At 48.5% G+C, this 19,521-nt stretch overlaps 1 protein-coding gene across 5 annotated transcripts in view; it reads left to right on the plus strand.

Annotated features, from left to right (window-relative positions):
* Positions 1 to 19,521, plus strand: part of TNRC18 (trinucleotide repeat containing 18) — a 56,052-nt gene that overhangs the window by 34,256 nt on the left and 2,275 nt on the right. For 4 of the 5 annotated variants that reach the window (XM_031506163.3, XM_085592144.1, XM_077786893.2 and 1 more), the window contains 13 exons: positions 1,627 to 1,911; positions 8,913 to 9,152; positions 11,067 to 11,509; positions 12,305 to 12,469; positions 13,226 to 13,367; positions 13,712 to 13,829; positions 14,107 to 14,182; positions 14,539 to 14,647; positions 15,528 to 15,644; positions 15,916 to 16,080; positions 16,628 to 17,934; positions 18,237 to 18,473; positions 18,943 to 19,017. In XM_031506163.3, the coding sequence (XP_031362023.3) occupies positions 1,627 to 1,911; positions 8,913 to 9,152; positions 11,067 to 11,509; positions 12,305 to 12,469; positions 13,226 to 13,367; positions 13,712 to 13,829; positions 14,107 to 14,182; positions 14,539 to 14,647; positions 15,528 to 15,644; positions 15,916 to 16,080; positions 16,628 to 17,934; positions 18,237 to 18,473; positions 18,943 to 19,017 (3,479 nt within the window). The remainder of the gene's footprint in view (positions 1 to 1,626; positions 1,912 to 8,912; positions 9,153 to 11,066; positions 11,510 to 12,304; positions 12,470 to 13,225; positions 13,368 to 13,711; positions 13,830 to 14,106; positions 14,183 to 14,538; positions 14,648 to 15,527; positions 15,645 to 15,915; positions 16,081 to 16,627; positions 17,935 to 18,236; positions 18,474 to 18,942; positions 19,018 to 19,521) is intronic. The other variant, XM_021549493.4, reaches the window with a different exon arrangement.

Here is a 19,521-nt window from a genome sequence, read left to right on the forward strand (position 1 = left end):
TTTATGGTCTGAGACAGTTGCGTAATGGTCTCAGCTCACTTGCACACGCATCTTTCCTTTTGCTTGCAGCTATTTAAAGCCATGTTAAAACCTTTATGGGGTGTTTGTGTGCATAACAAATACATCTCTTGGTGCAACACTAGTTTAGAAATTTCACTAATGGGGAAGATGAGCTAGTGACTCTCCAATGGAACAAATGTTTGGCATGAAATTAGCCATTTATATGGCAAAATAGGAGTCATTGTGTCCACTGGACTTGAACACAGCCTTTGGCTTATTGTGCTCTACATACTACCCAGCAGTTCTGTTCTTCAGGAACAAACACGTGTCTCCTGAACTGTGGGCTCTGGAGCTAATGGGAAGAGAAAGGATGGGCTGTTGGCTCATGGCACAGGGAGCTTTTACAGTGCCTTCACACTTGGCACTGTGGTTTCATGAGCAAAATCTCCTTCCCAGAACTAAGAGAGCTTCTATCTGACCACTGTCCAGTGAGTCTCCTGGGGTAGGAATGTTCCCTTTGTCCCTCAGGTCTCAGCTCAGGATTGTTGTGACTGAGGAAACAGCTCAGCTTTGGTTTTTGCAGGTTCAAGGGAAGGGCCTCAGCCTGTCATTTGGTCACTCAGGCATGGTGAATTTGGGGAGGCAGGTAGAGCATATGGCAGCACCTCCTATGATTGCTGGGCTGCTCATGTGGAGAAGGACAAGCGGGACTGGCGCCAAATTCTTCTGCTTCCTGACCTCAGGATTTTCTTCCTGGAGTCCTGAAAACTTTGGGCATAGATCCAAAGGGTGAACTGAGCATCTTACTCCCAAAAATTTTAAGAGAAGTCAGGTGTCTAAAATAATTTGCGTATTTGGGCTTTGAGCTTCCTAAACTTGCCATTCTTCGTGTCTTCCTCTCCACAACCCAGTGCAGTGGAGTTGTGGAGTGATGCCACAATGTGTAATGTTGTGGAGCTGAGGGCATGTCCACAAACGGGCAGGTGACAATTTATACCCACTGCTGTTTTATCCAGGGGTACCATATGCTTTTTTCCCCCTCTCATCAGATGCCAGAGGGGATGGCCTGATAACTTCTCACCACCCACAAGGATTAGCAGCTTTGTAAAGCCATGCTTCGCAGACCAAGGAGCGGCTTGGTCCCTGCTCCTTCGCGGCGTATGCTGTGGAGCATCTGGGGCAGCTTGCTCCGAGTCAGACATTTGGAGTTAGACATCCTGCCTTCTTGGCAGCTGGGCTTGCTCCAGCCACATGTGTTGAAAACCCTCTGTGAGGGCTGGTTCATGTAGAAAAGGAGATTCAGGTCAAGAGTGTTGAACATCACCATAGCCAAGACAGATTCAGGTTGATGGTCCAGTTGTTGCCAGTGCTGTGCCTTCAGTGGACATTTTCATAGTGGAAACGTTTGCTTCATTTTTCTGCTGCCAAGCTAAAAACCCTCCTTGGACCTTAAGGGAGGACAAGGAGGTGGAGAATGTCCATTTGTGATGAAAAGAAGGAAATGTGAATTTCTGTGTTCGTTGAGCTTATGACGGACCACCTGGGCAGGGGCGGACAGTGGTGGCACCAAAATCCCCAAACCCCCATTCGGTGATGTAACGCTCTTCCCACCCGCTTTGACCACAGATACGGACTCGGAGGAGGAGGAGGAGGGATCCCTGAGGGACGAGTGGCCGGCGCAGCCCCCGCCCGCCGCCAAGGCCCGGCCGCCTGGCCTGTACAGCTCGGCGGGCAGGAAGGGCGGCCGGGCGGGCGGCGGCCCCAGCGCGGCCCCGCGCAGCGCCGCGGCCCCAGCGCGGCCGCTGCGGCCGAAGGCGGCGGCGGGGCGCAAGCAGCCCTTCTGCCTGCTGCTGAGGGAGGCCGAGGCGGGATCTTCCTTCAGCGACTCCTCGGAGGACTCGTTCGATCAAGGTTATTAATTCATAGCAAGCGCAGCCCGGGCCGTGTGGGACGGGGCGGGGGGCTGGCGGGCCGGGGTCAGCCATTTTGATGGTCGCAGCCAGGGCGGCCATCTTTGTCCTTGGCAGCGTAGCCTGCTTTATCACCCCAACAGTTATTTTTTATCCTTTTTGTATCTGTATCATTGTGATATTTTTACTGGCTGGCTCTTTTCGAGCTTTTATATTGACTGGGTTTTAGTGTCCGCCTCTCCCTGCTTTCCTGTTCCCTTCCTCCCTTCAGTTTTAACCTCACTTCCTTCCTTACTACTACCACCACCATTATATTATTATTATTACTATTATTATTATTATTATTATTTTAATTATTATTATTTTATTTTGGCATGAGCCTTGTCGAAGTTTGAAAGGAGTTTTTTAATTACTTTCCTCCTTTTCCCCTTTTTTCCCCTCTGTTATTACTTCTCCCTTTTTATTCTTCCGCCTTCTGTTTCTTATCCCCCCCATTTTTTTCTTCCATTTCTCCTTTTTCTTTGATTCCCCCCTCTTTTTTTTTCTCTCCCCCCCCTTTTTTTTTCTTTTTTTTTTTTTTTCATTACCGGGGTACTGTTGTGTGGCCGTGTGACTTGATGTTTGTACTGCGATTTGGTTTACCAAGCTTTATTAAACATACCGAGTTCATTTTTAACTAAACCTGTGTACCTTGTCTCTCTTGCTGTGTCTCTTATCAGGCGATTAGGTTGCTGCTTCACTCCATCCTGCTCTGCATCCCCCTCCTGCTCCCACTCCCCATCAGTAGAACTGGAATTAACCTAGTCTGGGGTACTCTCTGTTATTCAAATATCTCTGCTGCCTTTGTCCAGATAAAGCCTAGGCTTCCCCCTTTCCCCCCAACCCCTTTAAGTTAATTTTTTTTTTTTTTGTTCACCCATCTTTAGTTTTATATTAGTTTGTTTGGTGATAGACTCTCTCCAGGCAGGCACATAAAACATGGAGGCACTGACTCCTTGTTGCTGCTGCAGGAAGGGTGCAGGGTGTTTTCAACAGCCAGAAATTTTTCTGTTTAATTTTTAAAAATGTAAATGTCAAGTTTTTGTGTCTCTTTTTGGATGGTAGGTTTTTTTTTTTTCAGATGCCCAGACATAACCCACGGTGCTCAAGGATGTGGCAATTACTGCATTAAATTCGACTCTCCAATTTCCCTCCCTCACCCTCACCCCAATTTTTTTCTTGCAGCTTTTTTTTTCTTGTCAGCTTGTCATTAGTACTTCAGTGGGAAAAGAGATTACTTGAGACTTTTCCTCCAGAGACACAAGGGGTTTCTGTTTTAGAGCGCACTCATTAAATAATAATCATGGGGAAAGGTCATTTTAATGAGCCCTCAGCTCCCGAAAGAAACTAGCTCGGCTGGGCTGAATGCAAAGCAAGAGCATCCCCAGTTGTTATCTAAGTTACATGGCAGAGCTGGATGTAGCCCAGCAAAAGCCTTTTAGTGTTTTACACTGCTCAGGGCTGTTAATTGAAAAACAGGGCTGGATAGTTTGGCTTTTGTTTTGTTGGGTTTTTTTTTTATTTTCTGAATTTTTTGATGTTAATTTCCTCCGTGCACCTGTTTGGTTTTTCTTCCCTCCAAACCCAACCTGGAAAGAAAGAAAATTAAAGCTTAAAAATAAAAGAAAATTATCAAACACGGCAGAAAGATACAGAATGTTGATTTGTTTTGATGTGGCTCTGGGCTGGACCCACCAATGCATTTCAAAGAAAACCCAAAAGAGAAATACATGTGTAAAGGAAAAAAAAAAAAAAGAAAAAAAAAAAAGAAAAATTGTTCTTTAGAGAGCCCAAAAAGTCGTGGGGACAGTGGGAATTTTATGTAAGGCTGAGATTGCTGCATTTCCATGAAGAGTCTGCGTTAACTTCCATTCTTCCCTTCCTTGTTCCTTCCTGCATCTTTTCTTTGTTTGTTTTGCTGCTGTTGGAAATTTTGAGGATATCAATCCCTTTTAGATGCCAAGTTCTTGAGGGGGGTTTTGGGTTTGCTTTTCGGTTTTGCTCCAGGTAAGCAGAGAGGTAACTTGTCCCTTTGTCTATTTTTCAAGTTACCTGTCTGCTTTATTAGAAGAAAAAAATCACAGTTTTATGGGATAAAATCTGGGGAGGGGAGGGGGTATGGGAGGAGGTTGGGGAATCTGGAACAAGTGGGGAAATGCATTGTAAATCCCATTGGGGTGTCATTTAATGGTGGGGAAACCAAAGATGCAAAACCCCCTGGGGTGGGAGGTGGGTACTGAGAGGGAGGCGGGAAGGGATTATTGGTTACAGTTTGGGGTTTTTTTCCTGCAAATGATTTTTTTTTTGGGCTTTTTTTTTTTAATTTTTTTGTCAGAAACATTTCTTGAAGGGATATTTGGGTAATAGGGTTTCTGATGGCTTTCCCTGAATACTAAACCGATTAATAACCTCAGCTTTTCTAGAAGTGCTCGCTTTCTCCTTGCAGCTGCTTGACCAACCCTTTCACCCCTGCCCCTATCCATGATGCTTTGAATGTCTGTGTCGGTCTCTTGCATTTGCTCTCACGCTGCACTAAAGAAGCAAAGTGGTTGGCTGGTTGTAGGGCAGACACTTCTCAGCGAGGGTCACTAGCCATGAGCCTGAACCTTGACCATTGTTATGTAGGTAGGCAAAATAACTTTTCTTTATGTCATCTGTCAGCCTCAGACGTTTCGATGTTGCCTCCATGAATAATGACACGTAGCTCTTTGCATTCTCTTGGTTATTTTAATTTTGAAAATGATTGCTGTCAGCTTCCAGCTTTCTTCTGTCCATGAAGAGTCTCACATGGAAGGTTTGCACGTGTGTGTGTGTGTCTGAGGACTCCAGAAATGCTTTGCTGCTTGCAGAACTACTTTTGGACAACCCATTAGCCCAGCCAGGGCAAGGATTTGCAGATGAGTCCAAGATGCAAACCTTAAAGGTTTCTGGGCCATGGTGTAGAAATGTCCCCATGTCAGGGATATTGCCTGGCTCTGCAGTATCTGTGTCAAAGGTGGGATTAGCTGCAGGAAGACCTGTTTTCTTTCATCCGGTTAGACATAGATTGTGGGGGGAATGCTGCTTTCTTACAGACCAAACATCACATTGCCATTCTGATAAGAAGCAAACTTGTGGTTTTAATCAAGTGACCTTGGAGAGGAAACTGCTAATGTGGGTTAAAGCCCATCAGGATAGGTAATTCCTTGAGCTTTCTGAAACCAAAGACCCGTAAGTCCTCCTCCTCCATACTCTGTTTTTTTTAAGAATTTAGTGCCTTCTTTGTTCTTTTTCGTGACTTGGAGGATGATTTTACCCCAGTTAAAAAAATAAAAAAGCCATGAGGGGTAACCAGTTCCCTACACATTCCCATGTGATAGTTGTAATATTTCTAAATTTTTCATAAGCACTTCTGGAGTCAACAGCACAGCACATGTGGAGGGGAAGAATCTTCCAGTGGTGAGAATTGGCTTATCTGGAAAAAAAAAAATAAAGGTACAGTCTTCAATTGGACACTCAAAAATAAGTAACCTCCAGAATTTGGACAGATTTCAGAAATCAGATGTTAATGACCCAGTAGCTGTCTAAAGTCTGCCTGTACTTAGCCTGCTTTGTATGCTGTAGACCTGCTTGGTGTTACGAGAAAATCATGCTATTTATTTTTACAATGTGAAATGACTGTTTTAAGTGTGTGTTTTTACTCCCTCCCTTCCCCAGCCTTTCCTCTTCACACCCCTGCCTCAACCCGTCTTGTTACATACATCAGTCTCTAAAAACCAAATTGCTTACTCAATTTCTGTTCATCATTAACAAATCTTCATTTACTGCTCTCCTACAGTAAAATACCATGGCAGCTTAGCTGTTAAAAGCAATGAGAAAACTTAGTACTCTTAACTGGGTTTGGGTTTTAATTCAGTGCAGGTAAAAATTAAAATAATCTTTGGCTCCCATTTATGGCATCAGTTGCATTTAGATATGAATGTATTGTTTGTTTTGGCTGTGGAGTTGTGTATGTACACGTGTGGTTGTGTGTGTGGGTATATACACACATATACATGCTCTTAAAAATGTCAATTAGAAAAGATATTTTTAACTTTGAGCATTTTTTTCCTTTGCCTTCTCCCACTGTTAACAGATTTACCATTGAAGGAAAAAACGATTTCTAAAAAAAAAAAAAAAATATTTTTCCCCCTTGCTAGCTAAAAATCACCTTTTCAGGACAAAAAAAAAAAATACTGAGGCTTCAATTGTGTAATGGCATCTGTACATAGTTAATTTTAAACCTACACATAGTTTGGGTACAGTAGGAATAAAATTTCTGCTTTGCATTAAATACAGGCACCAGTCTCTCCAAGGAGCTGTACAGATGGACAGAGAGCACCAGCAGCTTATTTGCCACTATGGCCAGAAGTTTGGGGACTTACTTTAGAAGCATGTGGGCTTGGAGCAGAGCCCCAGATGCCTTCTTTTTGCTTCATTTGTTACTTTTTGTCCCTTGGAAAATCAGAAAGAAGAGGAGCAGGGATTGTGTTGTGCGTGTGGAGTGGGGTTAGCAACATCTATCCTCGCCATGAGAGGTGGAGGAGGATAGATCTGTGCTGTGAATGTGTTAAAATGGGGTTATTTTCAGGCTGGAAATTGTATCTCCTGCAGATAAAAATGTAAGTGTTGTGGTAAAAATGCTGACAAGGGACTGTCTTCGGTTGTCTTGTTGTAGTGTGACACTGTGTATGAGCAGGAAGTTGGAATAACCATCAGGCACCTCATTGTGTTGTGTATTTTCTGTAGCCTGAGGAGCAGCCACTGCCATCCTGGCTTTTAAATCTGTTTTACTTGAGTGCCTCTGAACTACTGGAGCTGCTGGGCACCCTTTTGCCCTTGCACATGCAGCATGTAAGTGCTGAAGGAATGGTGCTGCTGGGCAGTCCATGTGGCTGAACTGGTCATGGATTTTCCTGCAAACTTTCCCCTTTTTTTCCCCTCGCATTTTCCTCCCCAGCTGCTCACTGAGTCACTCGCTGCTCAGCCAGCTCTCAGGTCTGGCATGAGGGGCTGTACAGGTTGAGTTTTTAAATTTTCTTCCTCTGTTTTTGCTGGAAATTGCTGAATTTCAGAACTAGATGGGATGGATGGAGAAGGTCTCACTATCCCACAAGGTGTCACTGAACTCAGGCAAGGTTTTGCTGCTTTTCAGGCAGGTGGTTTTCACGTCTCAGAATAAAGTTCATCTGGATTTGTTTTGTCTTTTGGCAAAATGTGATGTAAAAACAGCAGTTGTGACCCGTTTTCTGGTAGGGGAAGGAATCTGATCCCAGTTTGCTGTGGAATTTTTTTTTTTTGCATGTGGTTTTTATGCAAGGAGTGAACATGGTTGTGGATTTCTTGGTATTGACTGCAGGACTGTAGGTTTAGTAGCATTTTTATATCACAAGGAACGAGTCTGAGGAACTGAAATGGGGAAGGAATTTTTATGCAGTTAAAAATCAGCATTCTCTGACTATCAGATATATGCTACAGAGATAAACTATCCATGTTAAAAAAAAAAGACAAGAAAAAGCTGCCAGTTACCTCAGTTGATAAAACAGAAGTATGAGAACATTGTTTTCTGAAATTCCTGTTCTTTCTAATATAATTGAAAAATAACACTTGTGTTATTGTATTTTTTTTCTGAGCAATCAAGTGTTGAGGACGTTTTTATCTATCCCTGAGGGCATATGTGAAAAGAAAAGGATTTTCATGTTCATTCCAGCTCATTTTGAAGGGATCTGGTTTCTCATTTGGCTGGATTTCAGACACAAGGATAGTGGCTGGTAGGAGCTGGGGAGTGGGCTCAGAACAGGGCTCCTGCTAGTGGTGGAAATTTTCCAGCAGCCTCAATGATCCTACTTAAGCCCTCAATTTCAAGAGAAATGAAATATCTTTTCCAGACTCACTTTTCAGAGTTAAATGTATACATTTTTATAGATCTCTGTGCTCATATATGTGTGTGTATAAGTGTGTGTGTGGTATATGTGCATTTGTGAAGTGGCTTGCTCACCAGCACTCATTGGATGAGATGCTGTTAAAATTAATTGCCTCTGAGCTGCTGACAGACTCTTGGGAAGCGCTGAAGGGAGGGAGAGGTGCCACTCTCGGAGCATCTACCCCAAAATACCTGCTGTGTACACACCCTAGAGGAAACCCTCAGCCCACTGCTCTGCAGGTGTCAGCTGAGGCAGGCAGTGAGGTTGATTTCTTTGCCAGAATTAGATTTTGGCTGTGGGCAGCTCTTCTGCCTGCGCTGAGCTGGGGCTTCCCTGTCCTGAGCTGTAGAAAGGGAAATGAAAGGCGTGGAGAGAGTTCTGAGGCAGAGAGTTCAAACACTGCTCCTTGTCTCCAACACTACCTACACTTTCCTCCCTTATGCATTCCAAATCCATTGCTTTCAAATTATTATTTCTCCTCCCCTCTTTGCATTTTTGCTTCCTGCCCCTTCTCCTCCCTGTGTTCCCCTTGCCTCCTGCCAAGGCACAGACTGCTCTCTGGTATTCCCCTTCCATGCTGATCTCTGGTTCTGATTACACTTAATAGATTTCGTTATGGAGGAAGTTTGGTGGGCGGGAGGGGAATCCCACAGCTCCCAGGTCGGGATTTTCAAAGGAATTAACTTTTAATTCCTCCTGAAAGCTGTAGGGAAGGGGTGCCTGGCATCCTTTTCAAATCTGCCAACACCCTGCTCTTCCCTCCCTTACCCTGAGTGGGTTGTCTTTGTTGTACCCTGTATTGCTGTGTCCTTCCAGGGTGGTGGCAGGCAGGGTGACACTGGCTCTATGGCTGCAAGGACACGTGTATGCCCATGGCCAGCATCTTGTGGCTCAGTCCTGGCTGGCTCAGAGCCACTTTGTTGGGCACAGGGCAGCAGGAGAGTTGCAGTTCGGGTTGGGAATGTGGCTGGTGCACAACTCCGTGAGATTCGTAATGGGCTCCCTATTTTCTGCGTGCCAGATTCCAGCTCGGAGGAGGAGGAGGATGATGACGATGAGGAAGAGGAGGAAGCAGAGGACTATGGCACGGATGGCACAGACAGGCTGTCGTCACCTGCCCTGGATGAGAGTGGCCTGGGCCTTCTGGCCAGGTTTGCTGCCAGCGCCATGCCCAGCCCCATCGTGCCCCCTCCGCTGTCCATCATCCAGCTGGAGGCCAAGCAGAAGGCGAAGAAGAAGGAGGAGCGGCAGAGCCTGATGGGTGAGATCCCTGGTGTGGGGTGGTGCTGTGGGGGCAAGGTGGAAGGTTTGGGAGGTCCCAGCTGTGCTGCAAGAGAGCATGTTGTGTACCCAGACACTGAGCTGCCCTTTCTTTGCTTTGGCAGCTTGGTCCTGATGCTGAAGGTGGAGAAAGTGGCTGATAGGGAAACAAAAGCCAGTCACGGACATGGCAGGTTAGCAGCTGCAGCCGTGGCTTCCCTAGGGACAGCTGTGGCTTTGTCAAAGTTTCCTCTTTTCCTACTTGGCAAATTCTCAAAAAGACACGCTGCAGAGGCAAGCAGTGGGATGCTGCATCCCCTTGGACAGAGTGCAGAAGGCAGTGAAGTGCTGTTAAATTTTAGGGAAGGAAGCATGTGCTAAATGCAGCTGATCTTGGATACCCAAGGGAAGCACAGACACCCAAGCAGAAGAAAAACTCTTTCCATCAGCTCATCCCATCAAGTTACTTATAGAAGCCAGCCAGAGAGACTTGAAACAAACATTCCTTCCTCTGCTCATGTGTTTGCAGTGCCAGAATCTGGGTTTCTGCCCTGCCTCTGTCTCAGTTTCAATGTGTTGGGAGTTTATTTCTTCCCCTCCCCATGCCCTGCTGCACAAGTGCCCATTGGTGACATTGTTCCTGGTCAGACAGATCTATATGGGTTCCATTTATAAATTCTCTATTAATATTTATTAAGTGATAATGGAATTTATAGCATGCTTCAGAATGGAAAATGATGTCTCCTCAGGAGCCTGGCTTGTTTTAGCACTGTTTCCATGCTATATTAGGCTTTTGCCAACTTGTTCCAACAGCCTCTGCTAAGAATTTATTGTCTTGTAATCTGCCCTCCTTGAAACTGGAAGCATCTAGAAATTACCTCATACAGTACTGAGAGAGGAGTGTTTTAACTTCCAATGGGTTTTTCATTTTGAGCTTTGCCAGCTTTGTTTTTGACACGCTGGCTCTTTTTTCTCTCCATGCTGGGGCTGTCTCGGGAAGAGGATTGGGTAGAAGATGAGAGCAGTTTCCTGCAGACTGAATTTACCCAGGAGAGTGAGTGTATTTGAGAGAAGGACCAAGAGAAGATGCTCTCCTTGCTTGTGCCACATTTATTTTCATTTTCTCATGTGAAAGTTGTTTGCCTACCTCCTGCCTGTGTTGCTGGGTGTGTAGGTGCTGCCTCAGTTTCTCTTCTGCCCCTGGAAACATGATCTTGCTCTCCTTTTTCAGGTTCAGGGGAATACAGTGAAGGTGGAGAACATCTTGGCATTATGACAGTATTTCAGGCCTCTGGGTACTGCTGTGCTCATGGTGCTGAGCAGAGGCCAGTGTGAGGGGAATTCCATTTGCCACAGACAAAAGATCCTTTACCTCTCTTGACTTTAAGGCAACTCCTTGAGCCAGTTAAAAGATCTGTGGTGTCTGTTAGCCAATGGGAAAAAATAAGCTTGAAATTTGGGTTTATTCCATTTGTTAAAAGACATTGTTCTCCTGAAACAAAGGTGAAACTGGAGAGGGCTCCCACCAGGAAGAAGGAGGGATCAGCTTGGGGTTTATGCTTCGTTTCAGCTGAGCAGCTCCTTTTTGAGGAGGGGCACGTTAAAGTATCTTTTCAGAGCTTCCCTACAGGGTTTTGCTTGTGGAGAAAATGGAGGCAGGGAACACACTGAACCACACTGCCTGAATTGTTTGGCTCTGGTTTGGAGCAGGGCAGGCTTACTTCCAGGGAATTTGCACTGTGTTTTATGGGTCAGAAATGGAGGCCTGAGAGATGTGGGGATTGGAAAGGGGAACAAGCAAGAGCTCTATTGAACAGGCACAGCATCTTCCATGGAGCCCAGAAGTTTCCAGCAGGATGTGTCCCCTCTTTGCTCAGCCAGGGCTTTGACTGATGGTTAAATCCTTTGCACCTAGGGACAGAGTTTGAGTACACCGACTCGGAGAGTGAGATCAAGATCAGGAAGAAATCTCCTTCAGGGCTGCTGCGCGGGAAGAAGGGGCCGCTGGAGCCCAGCAGCATCCCGCCGAGCCAGGCCCCCAGCAGCCTTGACTCCGGGTCTGGGAGCGCTGACAAGGCCAAGCTGGGCTCTGAGAAAGGCCGCAAGCTGAAGAAATTTAAATCCCCTAAGGACTTGAGCTTTGAGTTTGGGCTGGAGGCCAGCGATGATGACCTGTGGAACCGGCGCCGCAGCGAGCGGATCTTCCTCCACGACGCCACCACGTCCTCGGCCATGCTGACATCCACGGCGCCTGCCAGCTCCACCCCTGTCTCCAAACCTGGGCGCTGTGGCAAGGGGGCCCCCATGAGCCCCAAAAAAGAGGGCAGCAAGGGGAAGGAGAGGAAGGACCTAAGCAAGGTGAGGAATGTGCTGGCCAGATTGGTGTTGGGGTGCTTGGGAGCTGAGGGTGAAGGGAGGGCGAGTAACTCCGCTAAGGCACAGGAGAGTTGAGTCCTGTCTCAGCAGTTGTTTGTCTGCCCCTTGTCACCCCATGTACACCTGGAGGCTCTGTCAGACTTGAATCTGACTTGCAGGGAGTAAAAGCTGTGTTTGAATAGGACTGGTTACTTCTGTCGCCCTCTATTTACCAAATCTATTCTGTTTGGGTGGCCAGAGTTGATGATCCTGCATTAAAACAGATCCTGTGAAATCTCTTTCCCATTCTGTGCAAGAGCTTGTCCTCTTGCTGAGTTGTGGCACCCACACTGGCCTTTAAGGCTGTTCCCCTTTTCCATGGTGACTTCTGAGGTCTGTCCCTGGCTGGGGGTGACAGTGGTCTCTGGGTTAGTGGCTTTTCATCTAAGCTGAATGCCTGGCTCCCTCTGGCTCCAGTTTAGTTCATATGGGAAGAGCACTGATGGGGAGAGTTAGACAAGTTAGTTGTGACATGAGGCCAGCTGGGATCTTCTTGGAGCTCTTTGGAGGAAGATTTGATGGGCAGGAGTTGCTCTCCAGTGTAATGAAAAGCTTTTCCCAAGACGTGTGAAGCCAGAAAGCAGAGATGTAGGATGTGATGTGGGCAGTGAACTAACTGCTGGCTAAACATAATCCTACCTGTGCATAGCCTGCCTTGTTCCACCTTTTCCCTTTCCTTGGACCCAAGTCTTTACCAATCTTCTCTTTAATGATGGAGTGTTTTGTTTTTATTTTTAGCAGCGGAAGAAGGGTAAAGAAACACCCTGCTGCTCTTCCTCCTCATCCATGTCTCCCCCTGGCATCCCCAGCTCCCCCTCTGATGTTCGGGTCAGCCTGGCAAGTGCCCTGGGCTCCACCAAGAAGAGCAAAGCTAAGGTGAAAGCCAAGGAGGTGAAAAAAGAGGTGAGGGGCTGTTTCTAGTGTGGCTGGCAGAACACCTGGACTGTTGCAGTGTGAGAGAGGGCAAACAGAGGTGCAGGTTTTGCTGGGTGTGTTACACGCAAAGGGCTGGTTTGAAAAGCCTAAAATCCAGAGGAGACTCTGATAGTACCTGCTGCTACCATCTGCTGTTCATTTGCCTTCATCCCCCAAATTAGTGAGCAGGCAGGATTTTCTCTAAGGCTGCCATGAGGTGAAAGGAAAGCTTGCATGGACAGCAAGGACCGTGGAGATGGTGATGGAGTAGCCTTGCTCAGCACTGGATCACAGCTGGTTCCTGCTCCACTGCATCTCATAACACACATTGCTGTCTTCTCACATGATTTCTATGTGATGCTTATTATGGTCTGTGTGTACAGCAAGGAACATATCATGGAGACAGGAGAAGAAATAGGAACAGAGCTTGGTGCCTTAGTGGAGGCACAGGCTCAGGGGCACTGTGGTGAATGCAGAGCAAAACTGCAGCTCCACAGCATCTCTCCCAACCTGCAAGACTGAGCATGTGGGGAATAGCTTTTAGTCAGCTGCTGGTAATGCTTGGGGATAAAGGCAACAAAAAGTCTGGGTACACATACTTAACTGTTTGTGAGATGAACATTCCTGAGGCTGGAGGCAGGTTTGTCCTGATATCCTCAGGTTATTTTTTTGCTGGAGGGTGGTGAGATGGGATCAGATGTTTCCTGTGGTGATCCAGCTGATGTGCTGCTTGCTGTCCCACAGAACCGAGGGAAAGGAGGAGCTGTCAGCAAGCTCATGGAGAGCATGGCAGCAGAGGAGGATTTTGAACCCAACCAAGACAGCAGCTTCTCAGAGGATGAGAACATCCCACTGAGCATGCTGGTTGAGAGGCCACCCACACCAGGTAAGGGCAGGATTTTGTAGGTAGGGGAGCTGGGCAGGTTTCCCAGGGCTGCTCAGAGGACAACTGTGCTGCTGTCACACATTCCTCATCCAAAGCCATGAGTCTTTGGGGTGGAGATACCACTTTTTCAGTCAATTCAATAAAAACTAAGCCTGATCAGCATGGCTCACTGTGACATCTAGTCGAAGCCCAGTCTCTCAGTTGCCTTATTTTCATTTACTGGTATGTTACTGTTACCAAGAGAGGGGACAGTGGTACTGGGAGTATGAAGTTTCCTTCTCTCCTTACTGTCCCTTCCCATGTGTGGTGCTCTCTAATCCCCATCTTGCTCCAACACCTCACAGCTCCCCGCTCCTGCATCATTGACAAGGATGAGCTGAAGGATGGCCTGCGTGTCCTCATCCCCATGGATGACAAACTGCTCTATGCTGGGCATGTCAAAACAGTGCATTCACCAGACATGTGAGTTATGGGGCTGCCATATCCACCTGAGATCTGCCAGAAAATGGGGACATAGCTGCTGCACTGATCAGTTTGGGGGTTGTGTAGAGCTGACTGCTTAGAGACTGACAGTGTCTGGCAGGGAGGGAAGGAGAGTTCACTCTGGTTTATCAGCACTGAGGGAAATCCAATTATCTCTCATTAAGTGCTCTCACATCCTCTCCCATCAGAGGGAGGCGTTACCTGGTTGGGGTGGTGTCTCCCATGTGCTGTGTCTGACCCAGCCTTTGTGTTTCAGATACCGGGTGGTGGTGGAGGGTGAGAGGGGAAACCGTCCCCACATTTACTGCCTGGAGCAGCTCCTGCAGGAAGCGGTATGTGCTGCCAAAGGCTGCCTGTCCTCCGTGCCCTTGGCCTGTTCTGGGGTGGGGGGAGGCTGGCTGGGAGCTCTCTCCTCCTCCAGCTGCAGGGGTGTCCTGGTCCTGCCCCCATGGTCAGTGTGGGCAGAACTCCCCTTGGTGTGCTCGCTCCCCGCTGGCAGCAGGCACTAGTCCTGTATTCCAGCAGGGGTGATCCTTCCTTCCTCTTGTGAGCACACAGGAGGCTGTTCCCCAGCATGGAAGCTGTTCCTTGCCTTCTCCAGAGCTGCTTTGCTTCCTGCCAGGTGTGGTGGGATGGTCTGTGCTGGTGCCAGGGTGGTCAGTAATTGCCTTCCTCTTGCCCTGAGCAGATCATCGATGTGAAGCCCCCTTCAGTGCGGTTCCTGCCCGAGGGCACGAGGATTGCAGCCTACTGGAGCCAGCAGTACCGCTGCCTCTACCCGGGGACAGTTGTCCGAGGTAAGGCCGCCCTGGCTGCTGTGAAGCTGGGATGTCTCAGCCCTGTGTGTCCTCAGGGATGTCAGCCTTGTCTGGGGAAGCCCTGATCTCTGCCCAGGTTATGCCTCTCTCATTAATGATGCAGATTTAGTAACATCCTGCAGGTTCTGGAAGAGGTTTGAGCAATATAGGAGCTTAAAAATATCAAGGACATTTAATACATTTCAGAAAGTCAGAATTTATTCCAGGCATCAATTATTTCTGAGGCTGTGAAGATTTCTAAATCACCTGGACACTCACAACTTTGCTCTGACACAAAACTATCTAGTCTGATCTCATTAAAAAGTTAATGAATGGTTCTGGACAATTCTCTCATGGCTGGTCTTGTTTTTTGGGGTCTTGGTCATACCACATGTGTTAAAGGGAATACTTACTTGTGATGTATGAACCAGTAATGCTGATGCAAGAAGAGAGGGTGAGAACACAGCTTATTTCTCTTGGAGAAAGTGAAAAGCAGCAGCTTATGATGGCTGAGAGTAGTTACGAAATACTAGTTAAAAAAAAAGATATTTCAGTAAAAGGAGAAAAGTGAATTTCTGCAAGAATAAAGGGAAACAGTTGGAGAGAGGTGGGAAGTCAAACTGGAATGGCTGTTAATGTTCTGGAGCAGTGCTGTTGATGGGGAATTTCACACTGAGTGGGCTGGTTTATTGTTATCAGGGACTTTCCATTGCAGAGTGAGCCTTCTGTGCCCTCCCTGCACAGCCTAGGAAAGGTGAAGTGGGATGCTTTGCAGCAGGTGTAGCACCCCTATCTTTCTCCAGTGTCCCCACTTCCTTTACCCCAAGGGGTTTGTACTCTGATGTTTGTTCCTAATCCCATCTTCTCCCCCATCCCACAGGAACCCTGGATCTGGAGGAAGATGGTGATCTCATCACAGTAGAGTTCGATGACGGGGACACGGGACGCATCCCACTGTCTCACATTCGGCTTCTCCCACCTGACTACAAGATCCAGTGTGAGTCTTGCTGTTGAGTTTTTTGCAATACTCCTCCCACTCTGATATACATGGAGTTTTGGGGTCCTTTCCTCAAACTCTGGGACAGGTTCACAGACTCATTTACAAAGATTGCACCATCAATTACAGAACACAGTGTTGGGGTGGGATATCACCCATAAGGAAAAAGGCCAGTTCCTATTGCAGATTTGATTGGGATACTTTCACTATATCACATCTCTATTTTGTGTGTTACTTGACTGCATTTGAACATCTCTTTGACCTGTTCCAGGTGCTGAGCCTTCCCCTGCCCTTCTGGTGCCCAGCACCAAGCGCCGTAGCCGTAAATCCAGCAAAGACACTGGAGAAGGAAAAGAGGGAGCTGCACTGGGGTCAGAGGAGCCTGTGTCAAAGGGCAAAGGGCGAGGGAGAAAGCCAAGTGTCAAGGCCAAAGCTGGTAAGTTGCCACACTGCCAGACCTGGAGCTGAGGGAATCTTTGCATTGTTCCCCACTGTTCTCCCCAAGTCAGAGCTGTTGCTTGGAGCAGGATTTGGATGAGGATGGATGCGCTGCTTGAGTGCAAAACACCCGTGCATCTCACTCTGCTGTGGCTACAGTTTACAGGAGTCTGGCTCGGATGCTGGCCTGTGCTGTGACAGCCTCCTTCTGTCAGTCAGGGATATGGAGCAGAGTCCCTTTTTCAGCTGAGCATCTCTGCAGCCATCAATAGGGCCAGAGGTGCAGGAGATTTGTAGTTGGGTTCTCCTGAAGTTGAAGCAGCACCCCTGGGCATTGTCAGTCACTTCTCACAGTACTGGCACCAGGCCAGGCTGTTCAGTGAGCAGTGAGGGCACCCCCTGTGCTCCTTTGGGGGTACCTGAGCAGGCAGGAACAAGCCATGCTTGGCCAGAGACCAGTCAGCGCTGGTGTCTGGTTGTGTCTGAGCTAATAAAGCCCATCTGGAGGGATAACATCATGTCTTTGTGTTTCTTCTCCTCTGCAGAAGAGGCTGCCTTGCCTGAAGAGAAGGATCAGGTGGACTCTTCACCTGTTACCTCCTCAGTCCCAGAGAAGCCGGCCTGCTTGAGCAAACCAAGCATGAAGGGGTCACGAAAATCGCAACCGCTGCCGACTGGAGGCTCTCCTGCTCCCACAGAGGAAAAGCGGTCAAAAGCCAGCAAAATGAAGATCTCCACGAAGCTGCACAGCCCCCCACAGCCCTCTTACCAGCCTGCTGTGTTCGGCAGCATCCTCGGCACAGAGCCCTACAGCGATCTCCCGGGAACGCTGGCAGCCTTCGGCTCCAGTGATGCTTCCGTGTCCAAAGCCAAGGCCAAGAAAGGGCGGCCCACTGAAGAGACACAAGAGTTTGGCACCATGGTCAAGGCTCAGAGGAAGCATGACAACGAAATCCTGATCAAGCTGGACCATGAGGGTGTGATGTCTCCAAAGACAAAGAAGATGAAGGAGGCGATGAGGATGCTGGAGGACTCGAACCTGGCCAGTCGCCGAGATGGGAAGAGTCTCTTGGGGCTGGGCTATTCTGCTGCAGTGAGTGTGGAGGGCAAGCAGAAATCTTCCCGAGCCAAGGTGGCTGAGGGAGACCCTTCCCCTGCCAGCTTTGGAGGAAAGTTTGATGCCTCAGCAGAGAGCCTTGCTGTCTCAAAGGACCAGGAAGAAAAGTCAGCAGGTCCAGCAGGTGTGGAGGAGTCTGAGAGCAACAGCAGTGACAGCAGCTCGGAGTCAGAGGGAGAAGAGGAGACTGAGAAGAACCAAGGGGAAGCCCAGGACAGCAGCTCAGCCAGCTCAAGAGCATCCACCCCTCTCTCTTCCTCCAACTCCTCCTCTTCTTCCTCTTCTAGCAGCAGCTCCTCTTCATCTTCATCTTCCTCCTCTTCCTCCACCTCATCAACCTCTTCTTCATCAAGCTCCAGCTCTTCTTCCTCCTCCACTACGGATGAAGATTCCTCCTGCAGCTCTGATGACGAAGTAGCCGAGGCCCAGCCGAGTTCCTCGGTGCAGCAAACCCTCCCACCCAAGCAAACCAAGCAGGCAGGGAAATCCCGGGCGTCCTCCCACCCGCAGAGCCAGAAGCAGCCGGCGCAGCAGCCAGCGCAGCAGCCGGCGCAGCAGCCGGCACCGCCGCAGAGCGGCAACAAGAGCCGGCCCAAGAAGCGCGAGGGCATCCACCTGCCCACCACCAAGGAGCTGGCCAAGCGCCAGCGCCTGCCCTCCGTGGAGAACAGGCCCAAGATCGCTGCTTTCCTCCCGGCACGGCAGCTCTGGAAGTGGTTTGGGAAGCCCACGCAGGTAAATGCACCATAGTGCTCGGCACTGGTTTTGCCTTCTGGTGCCTCTTCCCTTTTCCTGGGGTGGTGGAACTGCTGGCGTGGTGTGCCAGGTGTCCATTGTGCAGGGAGGAGATGGGGATTGGATTTCACTGTGTTGGGGAAGCCGTTCTGTGTGGTGGTGTATCCCTCTGTCCCAGTCCTCTGGGAATACTGTGGCTCTGTCAACAGCAAAGGGATGCATGTGGGACAGGGCAAACAGTGGTGTATAGGGAAAATACGGGTAATCCCTGTCTGAACACCTGCATGATCCTCTCTTGGCAGAGAAGAGGAATGAAAGGGAAGGCCAGGAAGCTGTTCTACAAAGCCATCGTGCGGGGCAAGGAGATCATCCGCATCGGAGACTGCGCCGTTTTCCTCTCTGCTGGCCGCCCCAACCTGCCCTACATTGGCCGGATCCAGAGCATGTGGGAATCCTGGGGGAACAACATGGTGGTCCGAGTCAAATGGTTTTATCACCCAGAAGAAACCAACCCTGGGAAGAAACTCAATGAAGGCAAGGTAGGCTGGTCTCCTTTGCTGAGAGGGCTGCAAAGCTCCTTGTTCCCTTTTTGTTTCCAACAATGAAGAAAACACCCAAGGCCCAGTTTGTTACTGGTACCCTGGAGGGGGTGGCCCCATTCTTTCATCTTGTGGAGGGCTGCCTGTGGTGTGGGCAAGCCCAGTGTTGGCCTCTTGAAGAAGGGAGGGGTGGGTTTCTTTGTATTAGGAAATAAAGACTTTTGCGTGCATCCAAAAAAAGTGTCAAGATCCAGATCAAGCTTTTAAAGTGTAAGAATGATGAGCCTGGTGCTCAGAAATGCTTAATTTTGCACATGTGTGCAGCTGGTTTACAGCAGGATTTATTCTTAGTGGCAGTGGGCAGGGGTTGAAGTTCCAAAAGCACATGTAGTGGGCAGGAGGTGATGGCATGGAAAAACAACAAATTCACCAGGTTTTCATCTGTTTCCTCTTTTCTACTTTGGCACAGCGCTGGGATCAGAAATCGGGCAGGAGTCTGGCCACAGCTTTGCAAGCATCCAACCAGAGGAAGGACTTTATGGAGGTTGGTGAGACTGGGAGAAGGCTGGGAGGGAATGCTGGGTACCCTGTAACAAGTAAATACTGCTAGGAAATGCCCCCCAAACTTCTCTGGCTCTTTCTTCCTGCCTCAGCTGCAAAGTCTGCACTACCCAGGACTTGGGATGGATATTTCTGGGAGGGTGGGAGTAGCTGCAGGTGCTGGGTGTGGGGAAGAACAGGGAGCTGGTATCCAGCACCCATCTTTGCATTTGCATCCTCGAAATGAGGATGACAAACTCCTGGCCTCCGTATTTCCCTGTATGTGTGCCGGGCAGCTGCAGCATTCCCATCAGTGGGAGCCGAGTGAAAGCCAGGGCTCAGGTTCAGTGGGCTGGAGGGACTGTCCAGCCATGGACCTTGCACATTCCTGGTGTCCCTCCCCTAGGCTGGCTGTTGGGATGAGTGAGATGTTCTTGAGTGTGAGCAGAGTTCTAGCCCATGATGATGAGTGTTTTTCCTACTTACGGAAGAAGATGCTGTAAATGCT

Source organism: Lonchura striata, chromosome 14 (assembly GCF_050655825.1).
Source record: "Lonchura striata isolate lonStrDom1 chromosome 14, ASM5065582v1, whole genome shotgun sequence".
In the NCBI taxonomy this organism is placed as follows: Eukaryota; Metazoa; Chordata; class Aves; order Passeriformes; family Estrildidae; genus Lonchura; species Lonchura striata.